This window comes from Nansenia antarctica, assembly GCF_963989245.1.
Source record: "Nansenia antarctica genome assembly, chromosome: 1".
Lineage (NCBI taxonomy): Eukaryota > Metazoa > Chordata > Actinopteri > Argentiniformes > Microstomatidae > Nansenia > Nansenia antarctica.
Window position 1 is genome coordinate 226,077 of NC_137674.1, and position 21,424 is coordinate 247,500.

Consider the following 21,424-nt stretch of genomic DNA (forward strand, 5'->3'; position numbering starts at 1 on the left):
GCATTGGTTAAAATTGGTTTCTGGCTGTGAATCATCTCCTGCCTGCCTGCCTTTTTTGATCCACTTCCAGTATTGATTCCTGTGCTTTGAGAGTTCCACTAGGCTCTACAGGGGAGCTCTGACGTGCCATGCTGGTAGGAATGCTAATAGAGGCTGACAACGTGAACGCTACGCAGCCTTGTGAGCCTCAACAAGGGAGGAGAGAGAGCGACTTCTGAACCACGTACATCCTCAGAACCGATGCCAAGTCCTCTCTGCGTGCTCTGTCTAGCAACGCTGTGAAACCTCCCTTAAGGTCTTTACTCAAACCCTGAGTCAGTCATGCAGTATGTAACGGGTACCGGGGATAGCTAACTAGATCTGGTAGACACTGTGACTAGGAGCTCTTTACTGTAGACGTGAGGCATGATGACTAATGTCAGATTGTGGTTCCCATAAAATGAGCCAAAGAGAGGGTAACGTCACGTGTCGCCTTGAGCATTGTTTAATTCAGAATCCTACAAGGAGCTTTATCATTTGAAATGCCAAAAGAGTCTTTCATGAAGTAAAGTGAAATGAATTACCCTTCTGGCATTGGGCTACAGCTGAATAATTAAATGAATCATTCCAATGTCATGGATTTTAAGCCTGTTTGTCAACATTTACAGGCCCAGAAATGTTTTAATTGCCTTTAATTCTGTCCACTGGGCCTCTGGGCTGCGTCTCTCTGGTCTCTGAATGAAGGCCTTCAGGAGAGAGACCATCTGTGGGGCCTGGGATGTCGCCAGGGCCAGAGATTAGTTTTTTTCTCTAACTGTCACTCTGGTTGGCATGTTAAACTATGTTCATCTGTCCTTTTATTCCAGATCTCAGCAGGCTCTTTTTATCTGTGTTTTTAGCAAACTGTGATCTGACCATCCAGTTTCTGTTGCCAGCTAGTGGTTTACACCTGTGAGTGTAGCGTCTGTAGTTCTGCTGGTGAAGTCTTTTATGGGTGGTCTCTGACGCATCCATACCTTCCTCCTGGAGAGTGTTCCTGGTCTGTGGGACCAGTCATCAAGCGACTTACAATCAATACATTTGACTAAGGAAGTGAATAATCTATTCACCAGTTCTAGCAGGAAAAGTAATCTAGCTCAGGCCAGGGGCCACTGGCAGTCGTCGTAAATTATTATTATTATTATTATATTTAATTTTTTTATAGACACTGGAGAGACAGTACAAGGGAGGCATTGAAGAGACAGTACAGGGGGGACAGTAGAAGTCTAGGAGGCACAGTATAGCGGAAAAGCAGGTGTCTCAGGAGACGCAGTACTGGGGGGTGGTAATGTCTCCCTCTCATCCCTGATGAGTGTGTTAGTAGGGAATGATATGTAGTTGCTATGTTTCTCTTCCCATCTCTCACACCTCCCTTCCTCTTCCTCTTCCTCTGAAAGTGATGATTCAGTAGCTAGCTCACCGACATGTTCTGTTAGTAAGCAGTGACATGGCACCTCTGCATCGCAAGGGTTCATTCACTTTGTTATTCAATGGGAAGACCATGCGAGCCCCCCCTCCTCCCCATTGTGTTTTTTGGGGGGCTTGTGGTAATGGCAGAGCATAGTGTCGTAGTGAGTGCCAGCCCTGTGCATCTAAATGGACTGACTTACATAGCGCCTTATTCCAAAGCTCTTTACAACGGCCTCTCATTCACCCATTCACACACACATTCACACACCAATGGCGGCAAGCTACCATGCAAGGCGCTCATTGGGAGCAATTTGGGGTTCAGTGTCTTCCCCAAGAACACTTCAACATGTGGCCAGCCGGGGCTCGAACCGCTGCAAATCTGCCGACCCTGCAATCAGTAGACGCCGGCTCTACCTCCTGCGCCACAGCCTAGGTGATAGCTTGGGTTCCGCATCTTTATAGCTTGGGTTCTGCATCTTTATAGCTTGGGTTCTGCATCTTTATAGCTTGGGTTCTGCATCTTTATAGCTTGGGTTCTGCATCTTTATAGCTTGGGTTCTGCATCTTTATAGCTTGGGTTCTGCATCTTTATAGCTTGGGTTCTGCATCTTTATAGCTTGGGTTCTGCATCTTGATAGCTTGGGTTCTGCATCTTTATAGCTTGGGTTCTGCATCTTTATAGCTTGGGTTCCGCATCTTGATAGCTTGGGTTCTGCATCTTTATAGCTTGGGTTCTGCATCTTTATAGCTTGGGTTCCGCATCTTGATAGCTTGGGTTCCGCATCTTGATAGCTTGGGTTCCGCATCTTTATAGCTTGAGTTCATGCAGTACAGCGACCCGGACCCGCCATCTTATTTGCTTTTAATTCACACATGAAGGAGGGAGGGAGCGCATTCTCTCTTCCCGGTGAGGAATGGACTGAGGAGAGGTCAGAGGAACTGGTATTTCGGGGAAAGGCTATCACACAGGTGCCACATTGTCTACACTGGCACTGGCGTTGTCTGACGGTAAATCAAATCAAACAAGGGAAAGTCCATAAGTTGTCTCTTTTTCCTGGATATGTTCATTCTTTATTTGATCCTTTTTGTTTTTTTGTTTTTTTAACGTCACTTCACTTTTCTTTTTGTTTTTTTCTTTTGCACTGAATGCACTGCGTTTGTCCTAATATCTTCGTGAATTTAGGTAAAACGAAAAGCTAAGTAAAATAATAATAATAATAATAATAATAATGGCTTGTTTTTATATAGCGCCTTTCACAAACCCAAGGACGCTTTACAGAATTTACAGACAGAAAGTCAGACAGACACAACAGAAAAAAAAACAAAGAGACAGCGACAGCGACAAAACTAAACTAGCAGCCACAGGCCTTGGTGAACAGATGAGTTTTCAGGGCTGATTTGAAAGTGACCTAGGGGAAGGGGCGAATCACTGTGGGGAGAGAGAGGTCCAGAATCACTGTGGGGAGAGAGAGTTAGAATCACTGTGGGGAGAGAGAGTTAGAATCACTGTGGGGAGAGAGAGGTCCAGAGGTAAAATAACTCTCTCTCTGAGTCTCCAGTGGGAGGCGCTGTGATATGATTTCAGGGGGGGGGTGAGCAGAGAGAGGTGGGGGGGGTAGCTGTTCTAGGTAACAGAGTGTCTGCGGTCCCATTCTCAGGAGCTGACCTGCAGGGAGGAGCTGCTCACACTGCTGCTGTCCCTGCTGCCACTGGTCTGGAAGATCCCCGTCCAGGAGGAGAAAGCCCCAGGTCAGTCTCAGGTGCCGTCACACCTCCACACTGCATTTTTACATTTTACATTTTTGTCATTTAGCAGATGACTTATTCCAAAGCGACTTACAATCAATACATTTGACTAAGGAAGTGAATCATCAATTCACTAGTTCGAGCAGGAGGCGTAATCTAGCTCACTGGCAGTCGTTTATTTATCGTTTTAAAAGTTTATTATTATTTTATTTTATTTTTATAGCCACTGGAGAGACAGTACAAGGGGGGCAGTAGAGTCTTAGGAGGAAGGGGAACAGCAGGTGTCTCACTGCCTCTATAACACACACCTTACACCTGCTCTAACATCACTGTAACACCTAGACATACCTTACACCTGCTCTAACATCACTGTAACACCTAGTGGGCTGTGAACTGTCTGTGTGATGCTGCTTATCAAATGACTTCATTATTCTTAAGAATATTCTGGTGTTCTGTGTTCAGTGTGGAAACCTAATCCACACCGTAGTAGACAATGTGCCCTGGTCGCTTTAGATGACAATATTTACACCTACACTGCTCCACCGCCTCAATAACACACACCTTACACCTCGTTAGCCTCATAGCGTAATTGCTTCACTTGTGGTCAGCCGAGCCATCTTTGTATGTAGTGTCAAAAACGCCTATGTCAAAGAGATGACTTGGGCAGATAGGGGTTTTGGAATGTAACAAGCATTCTGATGGCGTAGGCAATAACGCACAGTTAATCAGCAGTGTTAGGAGAGTAGAGTTAGGCAGATATATCTCGATTTGGCCAAAATATGACGTAGGCAATTATGCTATGAGGCTAACGACCTGCTCTAACATCACTGTAACACCTAGTGGGCTGTGAACTGTCTGTGTGATGCTGCTTATCAAATGACTTCATTATTCTTAAGAATATTCTGGTGTTTTTTCTTCAGTGTGGAAACCTGATCCACATTGTAGACAATGTGCCCCTGGTCCTTTTAGATGACAATATGTTACACTGTGTTGCTGCCATCACACCTCTACACTGCCTCTATAACACACACCTTACACCTGCTATGACATCACTGTAACACCTTATGAGTAGATGTATATTACAACCACACTTCACGCATACAACACCTTTAAAAAAAAAAAAAAAAGTAACCTAGTCAAAAACACCAACATAAAGCTACTAATCATTTTGCAGTCACATATAATGACTCTCAGACTTTGTTTGCTGTTCATTATCATCCTGTGTTACTAAATTCAGCCTATTGCTACGAACTAGCACTACAGACGTTACATGTTTCAGTGATTTTTATTTTATTTTACAGCAGCATAAACGCTGTCCTTTATGGGTCTGATTCAACTTCATTAATTTGTCGATTTAATTAATTGAAAAATATATTATTCAATAGATTTGTATGGCCATAGCTCTAAAGGATGTGGAACTCTTACTTTCCATTTCCATCGCTCAATATCTGATGTGTGAACTGCCCTTTGATAAAGCAGGCTATGAAATATACAGCATGACTAGTTTGCCCATTGTTTTATGGCTTTGGCTATGAACTGCCTGTGTGATGCACCTAATGGGCTATGAACTGCCTGTGTGATGCACCTAATGGGCTATGAACTGCCTGTGTGATGCACCTAATGGGCTATGAACTGCCTGTGTGATGCACCTAATGGGCTATGAACTGCCTGTGTGATGCACCTAATGGGCTATGAACTGCCTGTGTGATGCACCTAATGGGCTATGAACTGCCTGTGTGATGCACCTAATGGGCTATGAACTGCCTGTGTGATGCACTTCAAATGACTCGTTATTCTTAAGAATATTCCGGTGTTCTGTGTTTAGTGTGGAAAGCTAATCAACAGCGTAGAGTCTAGACAATGTGCCCTGGTCGCTTTAGATGACAACATTTTAAATGGTTTACCAGCTTATTGTCAGCATGGATGTCACCTTGTTTATGGGTACGGCCGCTGTTATTTTAAAAAACAAAAACTGTTACACAACAGAGTAGTGGGGGGGGGGGGGGGGGGGTACAGTACAGTTGCTGATTGACCCCAGGATGGCTCTGGAATGTGGTGTTGACATGCTAATCCTTTCTGACATGGACCTCATACATTGTTGCCTTATTAGTTCCTATATATGAGCACCGTATCAGCTCCTAACAGACTTGGATTAGCCCAGGGGTGCCCAGGGATGACCCTCCTCCTGGACAGCTGCCCTCATGTAGCTTTTCACTCCAACCCTCATCTTGCACACCTGATTTGACTAATTAGCTACTCATCAAGACCTTGATGATCAGACCAGGTGTGCTACAGCAGGTTAGCCTACAGGAGGAGGGGTCAGCACCCCCAGATTAGCCTTTGTCATGTAGGCCTAAACATTTTTTAATTCTTAATCTATCACTCTTAATATTAACATATTTTTATTTTCCGAAGATACAGTTTATGTGAGAGGCAATCATAGCCGTCAGACCTCATATTGACATGTTATATTTTCAATAAGATCCTATATAACACCATATCACAGTGCTCCTTTTTCACATAGTGTGACTAAGTATAGTCGCCTCTGTAGAGAGCCACCTGCTATTCCAGACGCAGCAACAGTCAGAGTCCCGTGGGGTGTTTTGTTTGTGTTGGCTTCAAAGCCTGCTATTGATTTATTATTAAACCCATCGATTCGCTGGACTGCCCAATCATATTGTTTCTGAGGTCGTTAATCAGGTGCTGATAATAATAATACATTTAAAAAAGGTAACACTGGGAACCAGCCAGCAAGGTTCTATAACAATCCACAATCAAAACATTTTACGACGCTGATCGAGGTGTTTTGTATATTTTGTTTGTTTTGACAGATTTCACCTTGCCGTCTCTGCTGGAAGTGTTCCTGAGTCGGGAGGTGAAAGCCGTCCCTCTCAGGGCGGGGCAGGACAAGGTCGGCGCAGATGCGCAGAACTCTTGGAAGCGTTCGCACGGCGGCAGTACCTGGAAGCTGCGGAGATCGCGCAGGGCCGCTCAGCGCTACTCCGTGAGGGATGCGCGAAAGTCCCAGCTCTCCACCTCCGACTCGGACGCTAACGCTGACGACAAAGCAGCAGCAGCCGCCGTCGTCGGTGGCGGTTCGGCGCGGAACCGGCGGTCCCAGGGTTCCACCATCCGCGTGAGCTGCCAACACCACCGCTCGGCCGAGGCCCCCACTGCCCCCGACACCATGAGCTCCATCTACCCCCATCCCCGGACCTTCGGGTCGTCTCAAACACCGCTGGACACCGAGACGCTGACGGACCCGGCCGCCATGTCCATCTTCAACCGCATGGAGAACTCGCCCTTCGACCTCTGCCACGTTTTGCTTTCCTTGCTTGAGAAGGTCTGTAAGTTCGACATGAGCATCAACCACAACCCCGGCCTGGCGGTCAGCGTGGTCCCGACCCTCACCGAGATCCTGACCGAGTTCGGAGACTGCTGCGGGCCGGGGGCAGGAGGAGGAGGAGGAGGAGGAGGAGGAGGAGGCGCGGGGATGGAGGAGCTGGCGGGAGGCTGGACCGAAGAGCCCATCGCCCTGGTCCAGAGGATGCTCCTGCGCACCATCCTGCACCTGATGTCCGTGGACGTGGGCCAGAGCGAGGCCCTCCCCGACAGCCTGCGACGGAGCCTGACCGACCTCCTCCGGGCCACCCTGAAGATCCGCAGCTGCCTGGAGAGGCAGGCGGACCCCTTCGCTCCACGGACCAAGAAGACCCTGCAGGAGGTGCAGGACGACTTCTCCTTCTCCCGCTACCGCCACCGGGCTCTCCTTCTGCCCGAGCTTCTGGAAGGAGTCCTGCAAGTGCTGCTGGGAAGCCTCCAGGCCTCCACCCCCAACCCCTTCTTCTTCAGCCAGGCCCTGGAGCTGGTGCACGAGTTTGTGCAGCACCGCGGCCTGGAGCTGTTCGAGGCCACGGCTCTGCGGCTGGAGGGTCTGGGCCAGAGGGCGCCCCGGGACTCGGAGGTGGGGGGCGAGGCGGCCGAGAGGCTGCGCGGCCTCATCGCCGGCGTCCTCAAGATTGTCAGCGCCGTCAAGAAGGCCAAGTCGGAGCAGCTGCACCAGTCCGTGTGCGCCCGCCGACGCCACCGCCGCTGCGAGTACTCCCACTTCCTGCACCACCACCGGGACCTCTCCGGCCTGCCCGTCTCCGCCTTCAAGCAGGCGGCCCGACGCAACCCCTTCGAGGAGGACGGCGAAGGCCGAGAGGGGTCGCAAGGACCAGAGGCGGTGCGCTACCCCGAGCGCTGCTGCTGCCTGGCCGCCTGCGCCCACCAGTGCTTGCGGCTGCTCCAGCGCCTGTCCCCCTCCAGCCCCGCCGTGCTGCAGGTCCTGGCCGGGGTGCAGGCGGTGGGGATCTGCTGCTGCATGGACCCCCGCTCGGTGGTGGGGCCGCTGCTGCACGCCTTCAAGACGCCCGGCCTGCGCAGCTACCAGTCACACGTGCTGAGCGTCCTGAGCCGGCTGATCCTGGACCAGCTGGGCGGGGGTCAGCCCTCGGAGAAGGCCAAGCTGGCCTCCTGCAACATCTGCACTCTGGACAGCAGCCAGCTTCCGGGGCTGGAGGAGACGCTGCAGCAGGGCGAGCCCGCCGCCGCCTCCCCCAGCTCCCAGTCGTACCGCTCCCAGGGCATCCTGCCCAGCGGAGGCGGGGCGGAGGACATGCTGTGGAAGTGGGACGCTCTGGAGGCCTACCAGGAGCTGGTGTTCGGCGAGGACTGGCAGCTGAGTCAGCAGATCGCCGGGCATATCTGCCACTTGACGCTACGGGGCAACGCCGTTGTCCAATGGCAGCTCTACACGCACATCTTCAACCCCGTGCTCCAGAGAGGGGTGGAGCTGGCCCACCACGCTCAACAGCTGGGCGTGTCCACCGTCTGCACCCAGGTCTGCAGCTACCACACCCAGTGCCTGCCTCTGGAGGTGCTGCTCGTATACCTGCAGACGTTACCCACCCTGCTCAAGTCGAGGTGAGGGCCAGTTTCCTGTTCTTCATTTCCCCCCTCTTCTAATAATAATAATAATAATAATAATAATAATAATAATAATAATTCATTGTATTTATATAGTGCTTTTCCAGGGCTCAAAGACGCTGACAATTATGGGAAAAACTGAAAACACAGAAACAACAACAGATAACATGAGCACATAGAACACAGAGTTAACAAACAGGCACAGGGAACAATTAACACAGCAATGTCCAGGGCAGGGAGGGAGGGGGGTGGCAGGGTTAGGGGAGATGGTTAGGGGTAGGGGAGGTTGTATGCATGTCCAGGGGGGAGGGGGGTGGCAGGGTTAGGGGAGATGGTTAGGGGTAGGGGAGGTTGTATGCGTGTCCAGGGGGGGAGGGGGGTGGCAGGGTTAGGGGAGATGGTTAGGGGTAGGGGAGGCTGTATGCATGTCCAGGGGGGGTGGGGGGTGTCAGGGTTAGGGGAGATGGTTAGGGGTAGGGAAGGTTGTATGCATGGGAGAAGAGGTAGGCCTTGAGGTGGGACTTAAAAGTGGAGAGTGAGGGTGAGTCTCTGAGTGGCTGAGGGAGAAAGTTCCAGAGTCTCTGAGTGGCTGAGGGAGAGAGTTCCAGAGTCTCTGAGTGGCTGAGGGAGAGAGTTCCAGAGTCTCTGAGTGGCTGAGGGAGAGAGTTCCAGAGTCTCTGAGTGGCTGAGGGAGAGAGTTCCAGAGTCTCTGAGTGGTTGAGGGAGAGAGTTCCAGAGAGCAGGGTGAGTTTCAGCTCGTGAAAAAGCACGGTCTCCGAAGCCTTTGAGTTTCGAGGGTGGGACAGTGAGGGGAACAGTGGATGAGTCCTTCTCATCTCTCTCTCTTATAACCCTGTGAACTCAACGCTCGACTCACTGCTAAACCAATCCATTCTGAAATAGTTTGTCATCAGATCTGTTTCTCCAAGTCATTGCTAATTGATGCTGTTGCATTATTAAACAGCCTGGCTGTTCAGGCTAGACAGCGGGTTTACTGACCGCCTGTATACAGTTGCCCTCCGTTATTATTGAGACAGTGAAGTTTTATTCTTTTGGCTCTATACTTTGGATTTTAAATCAAGCAATTACCGAGGTTAAAGTATATATGCTCATCTTTTATTTTAGTGTTTATTTGTGTACATATTGGTTTCACCATTTAGAAAAGAAATGTGTCCTATATGTAGTCATAGTCCCCCTATTTAATCGCACCAAAAGTATCGGGACAGATTAATATATTGTCTAAATTAAGCATGTGTACTATTTGGCCGCAAATCCTGCATGAAATAACTGTCCCAATGTTGTCCCCATTGACCCCACCAGATGCTGGGTAACCTCCTTGCTCTACCTGTCCCCCACCAAAGGCAGACTTGTAAACATGGAATATAATATATAATATAATAATAACATTTGGGTAATTGTTTAGATTACAAATCTTTGAGCGTTGCTTGAATCGTGTCACGAGTTATGACTTGTCAACAGTTGAACCATTTGAATTATTGTTTTGCCCCTTTGCATCGAATGTTGAGTGAGACTCTGATTTCCATTCCCAACATATTTCTTTCCTCGTATTCCTTTCTGTCTCGCAGGGTAATCCGGGACCTGTTCCTCAGCTGTAACGGCCTGAACCAAGTGACAGAACTCATCTACCTGGACCAGACGCGCTCTTGGGCCCTGAAGGTCTTTGAGACGCTGATCCTGGGCGTCGGGGACCAGCAGGCGGACGGTGCGCTCCAGGAGCTGGAGAACGCCGAGGCCCAGGAGAGGGAGGTGGTCCTGGGACTGGCCGAGGAGCTGGGGTCCCGGGGCACGGGGGACGCCCCCCAGAGCCTCAGCAAGTTCTACGAGGGCCTCAAGGAAGCCTGTCCTCAACGGAGGAGGAGCCGCAGTGGGGGGCCGGGGAGCCGCAGCCGGGGGGAGACCCACCTCAACACCATCAACCTCTTCCTGTGCGTGGCCTTCCTGTGCGTCAGCAAGGAGGCCGACTCGGACCGCGACTCGGCCAACGACTCGGAGGACACGTCAGGCTACGACAGCACGGCCAGCGAGCCCCTGGGCGGCCGGCTGCCCTGCCTGTCCCCCGACAGCGTGGCGCTGCCCTCCAAGGAGCAGGTGAGGCGGGCGGCCGACGTGTGGTCGGTGTGCCGCTGGATCTACCTGGCCAGCCCTGTGTTCCAGAGGCAGTTCTTCAGGCTGGGCGGCCTGGACGCCTGCTCGCGCCTCATGGCCATGGTCATCCAGAAGCTCACCACCTCCAAGACCAGAGACCTCAGAGACGGGAAGGCCAAGAAGAAGAGGGACGGGGGGGGAAAGGGCAAGGCCGCCAGCCCGTCGCGCCCAGACTCCCCTGCCCCCCCTGCCTCGGCTCCAGTTGAGCCGGGCTCTACCTCACTGGGGCAGAAGGACGGAACCTTCCAGGAGGTGGTGGACACTGTCAGCAGAGGGCAGGCTGAGGGCAAGGAGGTGGTGGACACTGTCAGCAGAGGGCAGGCTGAGGGCAAGGGGAAAGACCCGGCAAGGAGGTTTGTTTGTTTGTTTGTTTGTTTGTTTGTTTGTTTGTTTTTTAGGATCCCCATTAGTAACGCCATGACATTAGCTAGTCTTCCTGGGGTCCGACACAAAAATAATTTTGAACAATTGTCAACATTATATACATACAGACAATTGTAAACATCGTATACATACATACATCATAATAACAAAAGAAAATAATACAATTTTAAAATACAATTATTATTAAAAACCAAAGAAAACAAATGAAAATACAACAGATCAGCATACAAGATAAATCATCTATTGTTCATTCAGAGTTAATTGTATTAAGTGCTCTTTTATTGTTTTCTTGAAAGTGCTTTGTTTTACTAACATGCTTGGGGTAAACAGTTCCATCCTGTAATGGCTCTGTAATTGACAGTAGATTTTAGTAGATTTGTCCCAGGTCTAGGTGGTAAGAGATGTCCTGTCTGGTCAGATAGTTGTTTTCATTTCTGATATCCACAGGCTGGAGGAGGAGTGGCCACTGCAGAGTATCCGTCTCCTGGAGGCCCTGCTGGCGATCTGCCTGCACAGTGCCAACTCAGCCCTGCAGAGGACCGAACCTGAGCTCTCCTTTCAGGTGTCTACTTCCCTTCCACTAGACAACAACACTCTCTTGTCTTGTACAATCAGCACGACCGTAAAAGTTATGCTGGGTTCGACATTAACGGTTGCCCGATTGCCCGGGGCAAGTAAAACAAAAACGCCAGGTTTGTTTGCGCGACAGCGACGACGCTACTGGATCCTGGATCTGTGTATCGGTGTGCAGGTAGAACAACGGACGGCGCAGGCGCCAGACCAGACTAGCAATCGGGCAACCGTTAATGTCGAACCCTGCATAATATTAACCATCACCCTGTAACGTTTTGACTCAAAACTGAACTAACATTCTCTCCTCCTAACATCTTTGCCCCTGCAGCTCCAGTCGGTGGAGGAGACCCTGTGTGACGTGAGGGACCAGCTCTCACGCTCCGGCGTGGTGAACTCTGACCTGGCCGTGCCTCTGTTTGACTCGCTGCTGAGGGTGGCCCTGGCCGAGGTGGGCTCCAGCCCCAACCCCCCAGAGGAGAAGCCAGAGAGGGTAATGATAATAATCATAATAATCATAATAATCATAATAATAACAACAATAATAATAATAATAATGATAATAATTATTATAATAATGCTAATAATAATGATAATAATAGTAATATGAATAATATGAATAATAATGATCATGGCAATGATAATTATAATAGTAATAATAATAATAATAATATATACTTAATATATAAATATACTTTTTATTTGTATAGCACTTTTCCTGCAAATGTTGCAGCTCACAGTGCTCCAATCATTATATAATCATAATTAAATGATTTAGTCATTTAAAGGCGATATTAAAAAGATGGGTTTTTAGTCTTGACTTGAACATATGTGCTGAGGTTGCATCCCTAATGTAAACTGGCAGTGAGACACAATCTGGGTGCATAAAATGAGAATGCAGCCTCACCAAATCTCTTCTTTTGTACATGTGGAGGTAAGACCTCACTGGGGGAGGTACCACTGTGCTGTGGAGGGTTGGCTGCGTTAAACTAAACTAGTACTATGTAGAATGAAGACCCTGGAGGTGTGTGAACAAGTGTTTCATGCTTCAGTCTAACTGGTTTTAGGGGGGGGGGTTATGTAATGTGTGTTACTGTGTTCACTGTGCATTATTGCCTAGGCCATCAGCCTATCAGAATGCTTGTTACATTCCAAAACCACTATCTACCCCAAGTCATCTCTTTGACATAGGCATTTTTGACACTACATACAAAGATGGCTCGGCTGACCACAAGTGAAGCATGACTTCTGAGGCCTAGTTTATGTGATTGTCAGATAGTCAGATGGATTTGAACATATTTTTGGCATCTTGAAGTTGTTCACTAGGCAAAGGACATTACGACAGTAAGGAGGACAAAATTATGTGAAAGTAGTCAATCATTTTATTCTCTGCTTCAGCCATCTGACTTGCCATTATCTCATTACTTCTCCTGCGTTGCTGCCTAGCACTGGGTGTGTCTCTGTGAGCCTGAGAGCTGTCTTTGAGTTTGTTCCACAGCCACCGTGCCTGTCTGATTAAGCTTGTTATAACATTGAGGATTTAGATGTTTTATGTAATGGATTTATGCTTCAATGATCCGTATTGTGGTTCTGTGGAGCTTATGTTCTTTCTCAGTGCACACACACACACAGACACACACACACACACAGACACACACAGACACACACACACACACACACAGACACACACACACACACACACACACACACACAGACACACACAGACACACACAGACACACACACACACACAGACAGACACACACACACACACACACAGACACACACACACACACACACACACACACACACACACACAGACACACACACACACACACACAGACACACACACACAGACACACACAGCATGCTTTGGTCTAAGGAATTCATTTTTACAGTCATGAGTTGATGTGCTGCAAACCTCCAAGATTAGGATTCATACGGCTGATTCAGTCACACAGCTACAGTACGTTACAGCAGGGATCTGGTCTACAGGACGTTACAGCAGGGATCTGGTCTACAGTACGTTACAGCAGGGATCTGGTCTACAGGACGTTACAGCAGGGATCTGGTCTACAGGACGTTACAGCAGGGATCTGGTCTACAGGACGTTACAGCAGGGATCTGGTCTACAGGACGTTACAGCAGGGATCTGGTCTACAGGACGTTATAGCAGGGATCTGGTGTATCTCAGTACGTTACAGCAGGGATCTGGTCTACAGTACGTTATAGCAGGGATCTGGTGTATCTCAGTACGTTACAGCAGGGATCTGGTCTACAGGACGTTACAGCAGGGATCTGGTCTACAGGACGTTACAGCAGGGATCTGGTCTACAGGACGTTACAGCAGGGATCTGGTCTACAGGACGTTACAGCAGGGATCTGGTGTGTCTCAGCACGTTACAGCAGGGATCTGGTCTACAGTACGTTACAGCAGGGATCTGGTCTACAGTACGTTATAGCAGGGATCTGGTCTACAGGACGTTACAGCAGGGATCTGGTCTACAGGACGTTACAGCAGGGATCTGGTCTACAGTACGTTACAGCAGGGATCTGGTCTACAGGACGTTACAGCAGGGATCTGGTCTACAGTACGTTATAGCAGGGATCTGGTCTACAGGACGTTACAGCAGGGATCTGGTGTATCTCAGTACGTTACAGCAGGGATCTGGTCTACAGTACGTTACAGCAGGGATCTGGTGTATCTCAGTACGTTATAGCAGGGATCTGGTCTACAGGACGTTACAGCAGGGATCTGGTCTACAGTACGTTATAGCAGGGATCTGGTCTACAGGACGTTACAGCAGGGATCTGGTGTATCTCAGTACGTTACAGCAGGGATCTGGTCTACAGTACGTTACAGCAGGGATCTGGTGTATCTCAGTACGTTATAGCAGGGATCTGGTCTACAGGACGTTACAGCAGGGATCTGGTGTATCTCAGTACGTTACAGCAGGGATCTGGTGTATCTCAGTACGTTACAGCAGGGATCTGGTGTATCTCAGTACGTTATAGCAGGGATCTGGTGTATCTCAGTACGTTACAGCAGGGATCTGGTCTACAGTACGTTATAGCAGGGATCTGGTCTACAGGACGTTACAGCAGGGATCTGGTCTACAGGACGTTATAGCAGGGATCTGGTCTACAGTACGTTATAGCAGGGATCTGGTGTATCTCAGTACGTTATAGCAGGGATCTGGTGTATCTCAGTACGTTATAGCAGGGATCTGGTGTGTCTCAGCACGTTATAGCAGGGATCTGGTCTACAGTACGTTATAGCAGGGATCTGGTCTACAGTACGTTATAGCAGGGATCTGGTGTATCTCAGTACGTTACAGCAGGGATCTGGTGTATCTCAGTACGTTACAGCAGGGATCTGGTGTGTCTCAGCACGTTATAGCAGGGATCTGGTGTATCTCAGTACGTTACAGCAGGGATCTGGTGTATCTCAGTACGTTACAGCAGGGATCTGGTGTGTCTCAGTACTGGTCCAGTCTGGTTCTTCAAACCAGTAAACACCTAAGTGTGTGTGTCTGTGTGTGTGTGTGTGTGTCTGTGTGTGTCTGTGTGTGTGTGTGTGTGTGTGTGTGTGTGTGTGTGTGTGTGTCTGTCTGTGTCTGTGTCTCTGTGTGTGTGTCTGTGTCTGTGTCTGTGTCTGTGTCTGTGTCTGTGTCTGTGTCTGTGTCTGTGTCTGTGTCTGTGTCTGTGTCTGTGTGTGTCTGTGTGTGTGTGTGTGTGTGTGTGTGCACAGTGACATATTGCGTGTCGAAACACCTTAGGGAACATGAGGTTTTGTGAATGCCTTGTTAGTCAGCTGATACAGGTCTTATGACAAACATCTTTTTTCTTATTTGTTCACTTTCTTTCTAGGAAACAGACAAGTTAGATAGTTCTAGCCTGGTATTAGCCTAGCGAAAGGCTTTGGTGCTAGTAGTGTTACATGGGATTTTGAATCGATACTACAACATACAACATACATGTTTGTAAAGGATAGCTCTAGCCTGTATTAGCCTAAGCTAAAGGGCTTTGGTGTTTAGTTTTTTATGGTATTTTGAATCGATACTACTTAGATGACCACTGGTAAAACCAGTAGCCAGTGTGGTTTGAAGTTTGAACTGGATGTCTCTCAGGACTTCTGATGTTTGTAGAGGAGGAGCAACAACAACATCATTCTCCCTCTCTTCCTCTCTCTCCGTGTGACCATGTCAGAAGCTGCCCGTGGGAGTGGAGAGCGCGGCCCCAGCCGGGGACCTGTCTGAGGAGGTGGACGAGGTGCAGGGCGGCTGCGGCGTGGTTCGCCCCCCGGGGGAGGAGGAGGGCTACGACGCGGACAGCGAGAGCAACCCTGAGGACATGGCCAAGCACCAAGAAGGTACGTCAACACTCACACACACACAGAGAGAGACACACACACACACACACACACACACACACACACACACACACGCATACGTTAACTGGCTCTGTCACGCCTTGGGAACTGGATGCGTCATCATCACAGGATGCTGTGGAAGTTAGTTCAGTTGGGCACTATGTGTGTGTGTGTGTGTGTGTGTGTGTGTGTGTGTGTGTGTGTATGGTGTGTGTGTTCTGTACATCTCAAGCTCCTGTTTCACGAGTCACAAGTTCACAAACGGTATTTAAGAGATTTAGAATAAAGAAACAACTCCTGGTTACATAGTACATAGTCTCACATCCAGAATAGCATCAAATCAAATCAAATCATATGTTATTTGTATAGCGCATTTCTCCCCAAATGTGACCCAATGCGCTTCACAAAGAGCAAAGAAGACAAAGCAACAACTAAGATGGACATTTAAAAGGCGAGATTGAATAAGTAGGAGGTTTTGAGGTTGTCTCGCTTAAATGTTTCCAGAGTTTTGGAACAATCTCAGGCTCGCAGGTTAGGGTGTTCCATAGTCTGGGAGCAGATATACTGAAAGCTGTATAATAAAGAAACCTTTTAAAAACAGCTTTAATTGAAGAAAGCCCAGACTGGTTACAGGGTTAACAAGAGTAGGGATTGGCTGCTATCAGAGGAGAAATTAGTCACACTATCTACTATCAAGGACCCCAATTGAAATAAGCCAGTGGCTTTCTTGGGTTTTTATCCTCTTAGTTTGACCTTGTATGTAATATGTACTTTCATGTACCTACTTCTGCAAACATTCTAATAAAGTTTTCAATCAATCAAAACCCGTACACATCAAACCTGCTGTAGTTGTAATGCGTCGTTATCTTGAATAGTGTTTTACCCTTTAGTCGCAGCCCTTTTCTCCCCCTCACCACGACTCATTCATGTGCCTTAGTCTTTGGCAGTTGTTTATGTAATAAAAAACAGCAATGAATTAATCTGAACTTGATAGATTGTAGTAGGGTCATGTTTAGTTGTCTTAACCTCTAAAAGCAGCGACTGCGACTACTGTAGTCTTGGGAAAGCCTGAGAAGCAGTGACGAATCTACATTGAGATATATTGATACTATTTTTGGGGGGGAAGCATCATCTCAATATCCTGGACAAAATGGCTGTTTGTTAGAACAGCGTGTGCTTCGGCTAATGGGAACAGCAGTAGCATCGGCAGTGTAAACGTTAATCCTGGAGAACTAGCAGACCCTGTCCTGACCCAGTATGGACCCTTGTGACCACAGTGTATGGCATGAGTCAGTCTAAAACAGTCCTTTCACTTCATATCTCCCCTGGATTGACTGAAGCAGTCCTGCTCTCTACTGCCCCCTGCTGACTTCTACTGCTCTCATGCACATGTGAAACCTCACTTTCCTTCCTGTTATAATACCGCCATTGTGTTCCTCTTAGCATGATGCAAGGCCTCTGCAGGCCGTACCCTCATGAGCACAGTCTTGTGACTCACGTACTGTAGTATTCTACTAACAAACGCCCAGACCACATGTTCCTTCCCGCTATTTGCTGCTGCTCGTTCGCTCTGTGACCTAAAAAACAAACATGGGATTATTGGTCACAAGCTCAGCGAGAGAGACAGCCAAGCCAGATGCTCAAATGTTTTCTTACTAATTTTTTCTTCTATCAACACAAACTGAAATATTAACTCAGAAGCTATGGCCTGAGTTTTATCCAATTTACAGTAACCTATCAGATGCAAGCAAGAAGACCAATTAGTATCTGATAGGCTACTGTAAATTGGATACAACATGGCCATAGCTTTGGAGTTAATATTTCAGTTTGTGTTGATACATCTTGATGATAATGTTCTCTGACTGTAAGCAGTAAATTAGATTTTTTTTACATTTTTCCAGAATTCAAATTAGATTTTTACTTTCCCAGAAAAGAGGGCAGAAAACCACCAGTTTGTCTATTATTAGGGAGAGACTTTAGGGCAAATATATTGGGAGGGAGCAAGCAAAGGCAACATTAGGCAACATACTGGGAGCAAGCAAAGGCCTGGTTTAAAAAGAGCCCAGAATCTGTGAGTGTGTCCCCTGGGCTTCTCCCCTGTAAATCATGAGGGGTCTCCCCTGCTGCTGCCCTGAGACAGCAGGGACTGATTCATCTTTATGAGCCGAGAGCTCAGAGCCTGGAGCCAGACAGAGCTGGAGGAGAGGGGATGCCGGCGGAGCAGGGAGACCTTACGAACAAGGACGTCCGTCTGGCTGTTAGTTTCAGGTTTATTTACAGCGTGGTTGTGTCCTTGAACAGTGTCTGTCTGACTCTACGGTAGAGTGCGATCGCAGATGCACACGGGTGTGTATGATACAGGGTTGTGGGGCTGGCGTGAGTGTTTTAGCATGATGCTATGATGCTGTGTTACTGTATCTGTCATACCACCGTGTGTGTTTGTTTTCTCTGTTAGAGATCTTGACCTTGTCCCTGGTGTGTCTGTTAGGGCTGTGAAACCGAACGTTCGGACGCTGTCTGGCGACGCTGTTGGCGCTGTTGACGCTGTTGGCGAGTGTGTTTTCTCTCTTAGATCTTAACCCCCCCGGTGTGTCTGTGTGTCTGTGTGTCTGTGGTTTCTCTCTACAGGAGTGAAGGTGGAGTCCGTGGCGGAGCTGGGCGAGGGGTGTGGGTTCGGGGCGGTGGCGGAGGGTCCCGGGGCCCGGGGCCTGCTGCTGTTCCCAGAGATCTGCACCATGCAGCTGCAGCTGCTAGCGAATGGCTCCCCAGACCTGGAGGTGTTGAGCCACGTGTTCCACAGCCTGCTGGGAGCCGTCCGCCTCAACCCCCGCAACGGAGCCTTGCTCTACGACCAGGTTAGGCTCCACCCTCCCTACTACCCCATTGTCAGCCCCCACCCTACCCTACCCCCTACTACCCCATCGCCCTACCCATCCACCAACACTAATACTACCACTCCTGGGGCGGCTGTGGGACAGGAGGTATAGCCGGCTTCTAACGATCGCAAGGTTGGCAGATCGTCGGTTCGAGCCCCGGCTAGCCACATGTCGAATTGTCCTTGGGCAAGACACTGAACCCCAAATTGCTCCCAATGAGCGGGGCCGGCGCCTTGCATGGTAGCTTGCCGCCATTGGTGTGCTAATGTGTGTGTGAATGTGGGTGAATGAGAGGCCGTTGTAAAGCTCTTTGGAATAAGGCGCTGTGTAAGTCAGTGGATTTACCATTCACTCCTCTACCTCTCGCAGGGCGGAGTTAAAACCATCCTGGTTGGCTTTCAGAACATCCTCAGCCAATCAGAAGCCTGCTATGAAGGTTGGTCTTTTATGTTCTCGACTATAGCATCATTCTGTCATAGGATACATGTGTGATGTATCACATAACCCTGTTTGTTAGCCATGCGCTCTTTGCTGCTGGTGGGCGTGGTTAGTTGACAGGGCGGGCACCCTTCTGACAAGGGAAAATGATGTGTTTTTTTGTGTGCTGTGTACTCGCGTGCACAAGTGAGTGAGTGTGTGTGTGTGCCTTTCATTGATTGGTCCACGCAGACTGCCAGACTGTGCTGGTGGAGCTGCTGGTTGCCATGGTGAGCCAGAGGATCACAGCAGAGGAGCTGGCCCTATTGATTCGACTCTTTCTGGAGAAAAGCCCCCCTACTGTAAGTAACCACCGGAACATTCATCTGCAGTCCCATTCATCCAGTGTTCTGAAACTCCCAATTCCATTCATCCAGTGTTCTGAAACTCCCAATTCCATTCATCCAGTGTTCTGAAACTCCCAATTCCAATTCCAAAGCTTTTTTATTGACAGTAGATTGTAAAAGAACACACACAAGTTGAGTTGGTGACTATTACTAAATAAATAAATTAAATGTATTAAAAACATCATTGAAAATGAATGAATGCTTATTTCAATGACCGAAGCCCATACCCCTACACCATATAAACTGCTTCCTAGAAAGGCCTGTTCTGTCCACACACATTTAGAAAGGCGTGTTCTGTCCACACACATTTCAGATGGATCTGAACCAGATCTAGAAAGGCCTGTTCTGTCCACACACATTTCAGATGGATCTGAACCAGATCTAGAAAGGCCTGTTCTGTCCACACACATTTCAGATGGATCTGAACCAGATCAGAAAGGCCTGTTCTGTCCACACACATTTCAGATGGATCTGAACCAGATCTAGAAAGGCCTGTTCTGTCCACACACATTTCAGATGGATCTGAACCAGATCAAGGCTTCCTGCTGCAACTGGTGAACTGATGATTCACTTGCTTAGTCAAATGTATTGATTGTAAGGGTGTGTTCTCACTAGAACATTTGCTTCACTTGAAACGGAGTTTAGGATAAAGTTGGCTTTGCTCTGCGTCGCTTGGAGCTGTGAGAACGCTGTGAACCTGTGTGTGTGTGTGTGTGTGTGTGTGTGTGTGTGTGTGTGTGTGTGTGTGTGTCTGTGTGTGTGTGTCTGTGTGTGTGTGTGTGTGTGTGTGTGTGGGTGTGGGTGTGGGTGTGGGTGTGTGTGAGTGTGTGTGTGTGGGTGTGTGTGAGTGTGAGTGTGAGTGTGAGTGTGAGTGTGAGTGTGTGTGTGTGTGTGTGTGTGTGTGTGTGTGTGTGTGTGTGTGTGTGTGTGTGTGTCTGTGTGTGTGTGTGTGAGAACACGCACTCGAAGTAACTCCCGGAGCAAACAAGCCACGGATGCTCCGCTTGAAAAGGGTGGTTTCGCTCCGGTTAGAAACGACGCATCCGTCACTTTGCTTCGCTTCGCTTTTGGTGAGAACGCTGCCTGACGCAGTCCATAGGGCACGCGTGTTGATCTGGATAAGAGAGGGACAAACGGGCAATTCAATTTTTCTGACCAATCAACTACCACGTCTGTTGCTTCGATTGCGTATGTTACTTGGTTTACATGAAGGGCTGTGAGAACGCTGTGAACCTGTGTGTGTGTGTGTGTGTGTGTGTGTGTGTGTGTGTGTGTGTGTGTGTGGGTGTGAGAACGCAAACCAGAGAAATAATTTATGCAACAATGTTGTGAACTCATCCACTTGCTCCGGGTCTCGATTCGGACCTTCATGTGAGAACACGACCTGTGACATCAGAGCCCTCTCTATGACATCATGTGAGAACACGACCTGTGACATCAGAGCCCTCTCTATGACATCATGTGAGAACACGACCTGAGTCGCTTTGGAATGAGGCGTCTGCTAAATGCCAAAAATGTAAATTGTAAATGTAAGGCTCTATGCTGGGAAACCGATGTTGCAAATCTGGGTTTGATGCTCAGGCCTCATCTCAACCCTCAACCGCCTATTCTGGATCTGCCCAGCCTGTCAGGACGTGTTAACACACACTAACGTTAATACGCTCCTATACAATTAGCACCGACGTGCTTGGAATGAACGCAATGAAACCACCTTATTACCACAGGGCTGAATGAACGCAATGAAACCACCTTATTACCACAGGGCTGTTGTGTGTGTCCACGTGTGTCTGTGTGTGTGTGTGTGTGTGTGTGTGTGTGTCTCTGTGTGTCTCTGTGTGTGTGTGTGTGCAATGAAACCACCTTATTACCACAGGGCTGGCAGCTGCCTCAAACCAACTATTGTTAATTCCCAGAACTAAACAGTCTTTCCCCTCGGGCGACGCGGTGGACGGGGGACAGGGTGGACGGGGGACAGGGTGGACGGGGGACAGGGTGGACGGGGGACAGGGGGGATGGGGTTGTTTCCCAGAACTAAACAGTCTTTCCCCTCGGGCGACGCGGGTTTATTTGTAACTACCTGACCGCACGA

At 48.7% G+C, this 21,424-nt stretch overlaps 1 protein-coding gene across 1 annotated transcript in view; it reads left to right on the plus strand.

The window, feature by feature from the left end:
* lyst (lysosomal trafficking regulator) overlaps window positions 1–21,424 on the plus strand; it is an 82,101-nt gene that overhangs the window by 2,356 nt on the left and 58,321 nt on the right. The window contains exons 2-10 of the mRNA XM_080550410.1: window positions 3,087–3,177; window positions 6,006–8,142; window positions 9,732–10,664; window positions 11,143–11,257; window positions 11,597–11,758; window positions 15,473–15,635; window positions 18,264–18,490; window positions 18,881–18,947; window positions 19,181–19,290. Of these exons, the coding sequence (XP_080406536.1) occupies window positions 3,087–3,177; window positions 6,006–8,142; window positions 9,732–10,664; window positions 11,143–11,257; window positions 11,597–11,758; window positions 15,473–15,635; window positions 18,264–18,490; window positions 18,881–18,947; window positions 19,181–19,290 (4,005 nt within the window). The remainder of the gene's footprint in view (window positions 1–3,086; window positions 3,178–6,005; window positions 8,143–9,731; window positions 10,665–11,142; window positions 11,258–11,596; window positions 11,759–15,472; window positions 15,636–18,263; window positions 18,491–18,880; window positions 18,948–19,180; window positions 19,291–21,424) is intronic.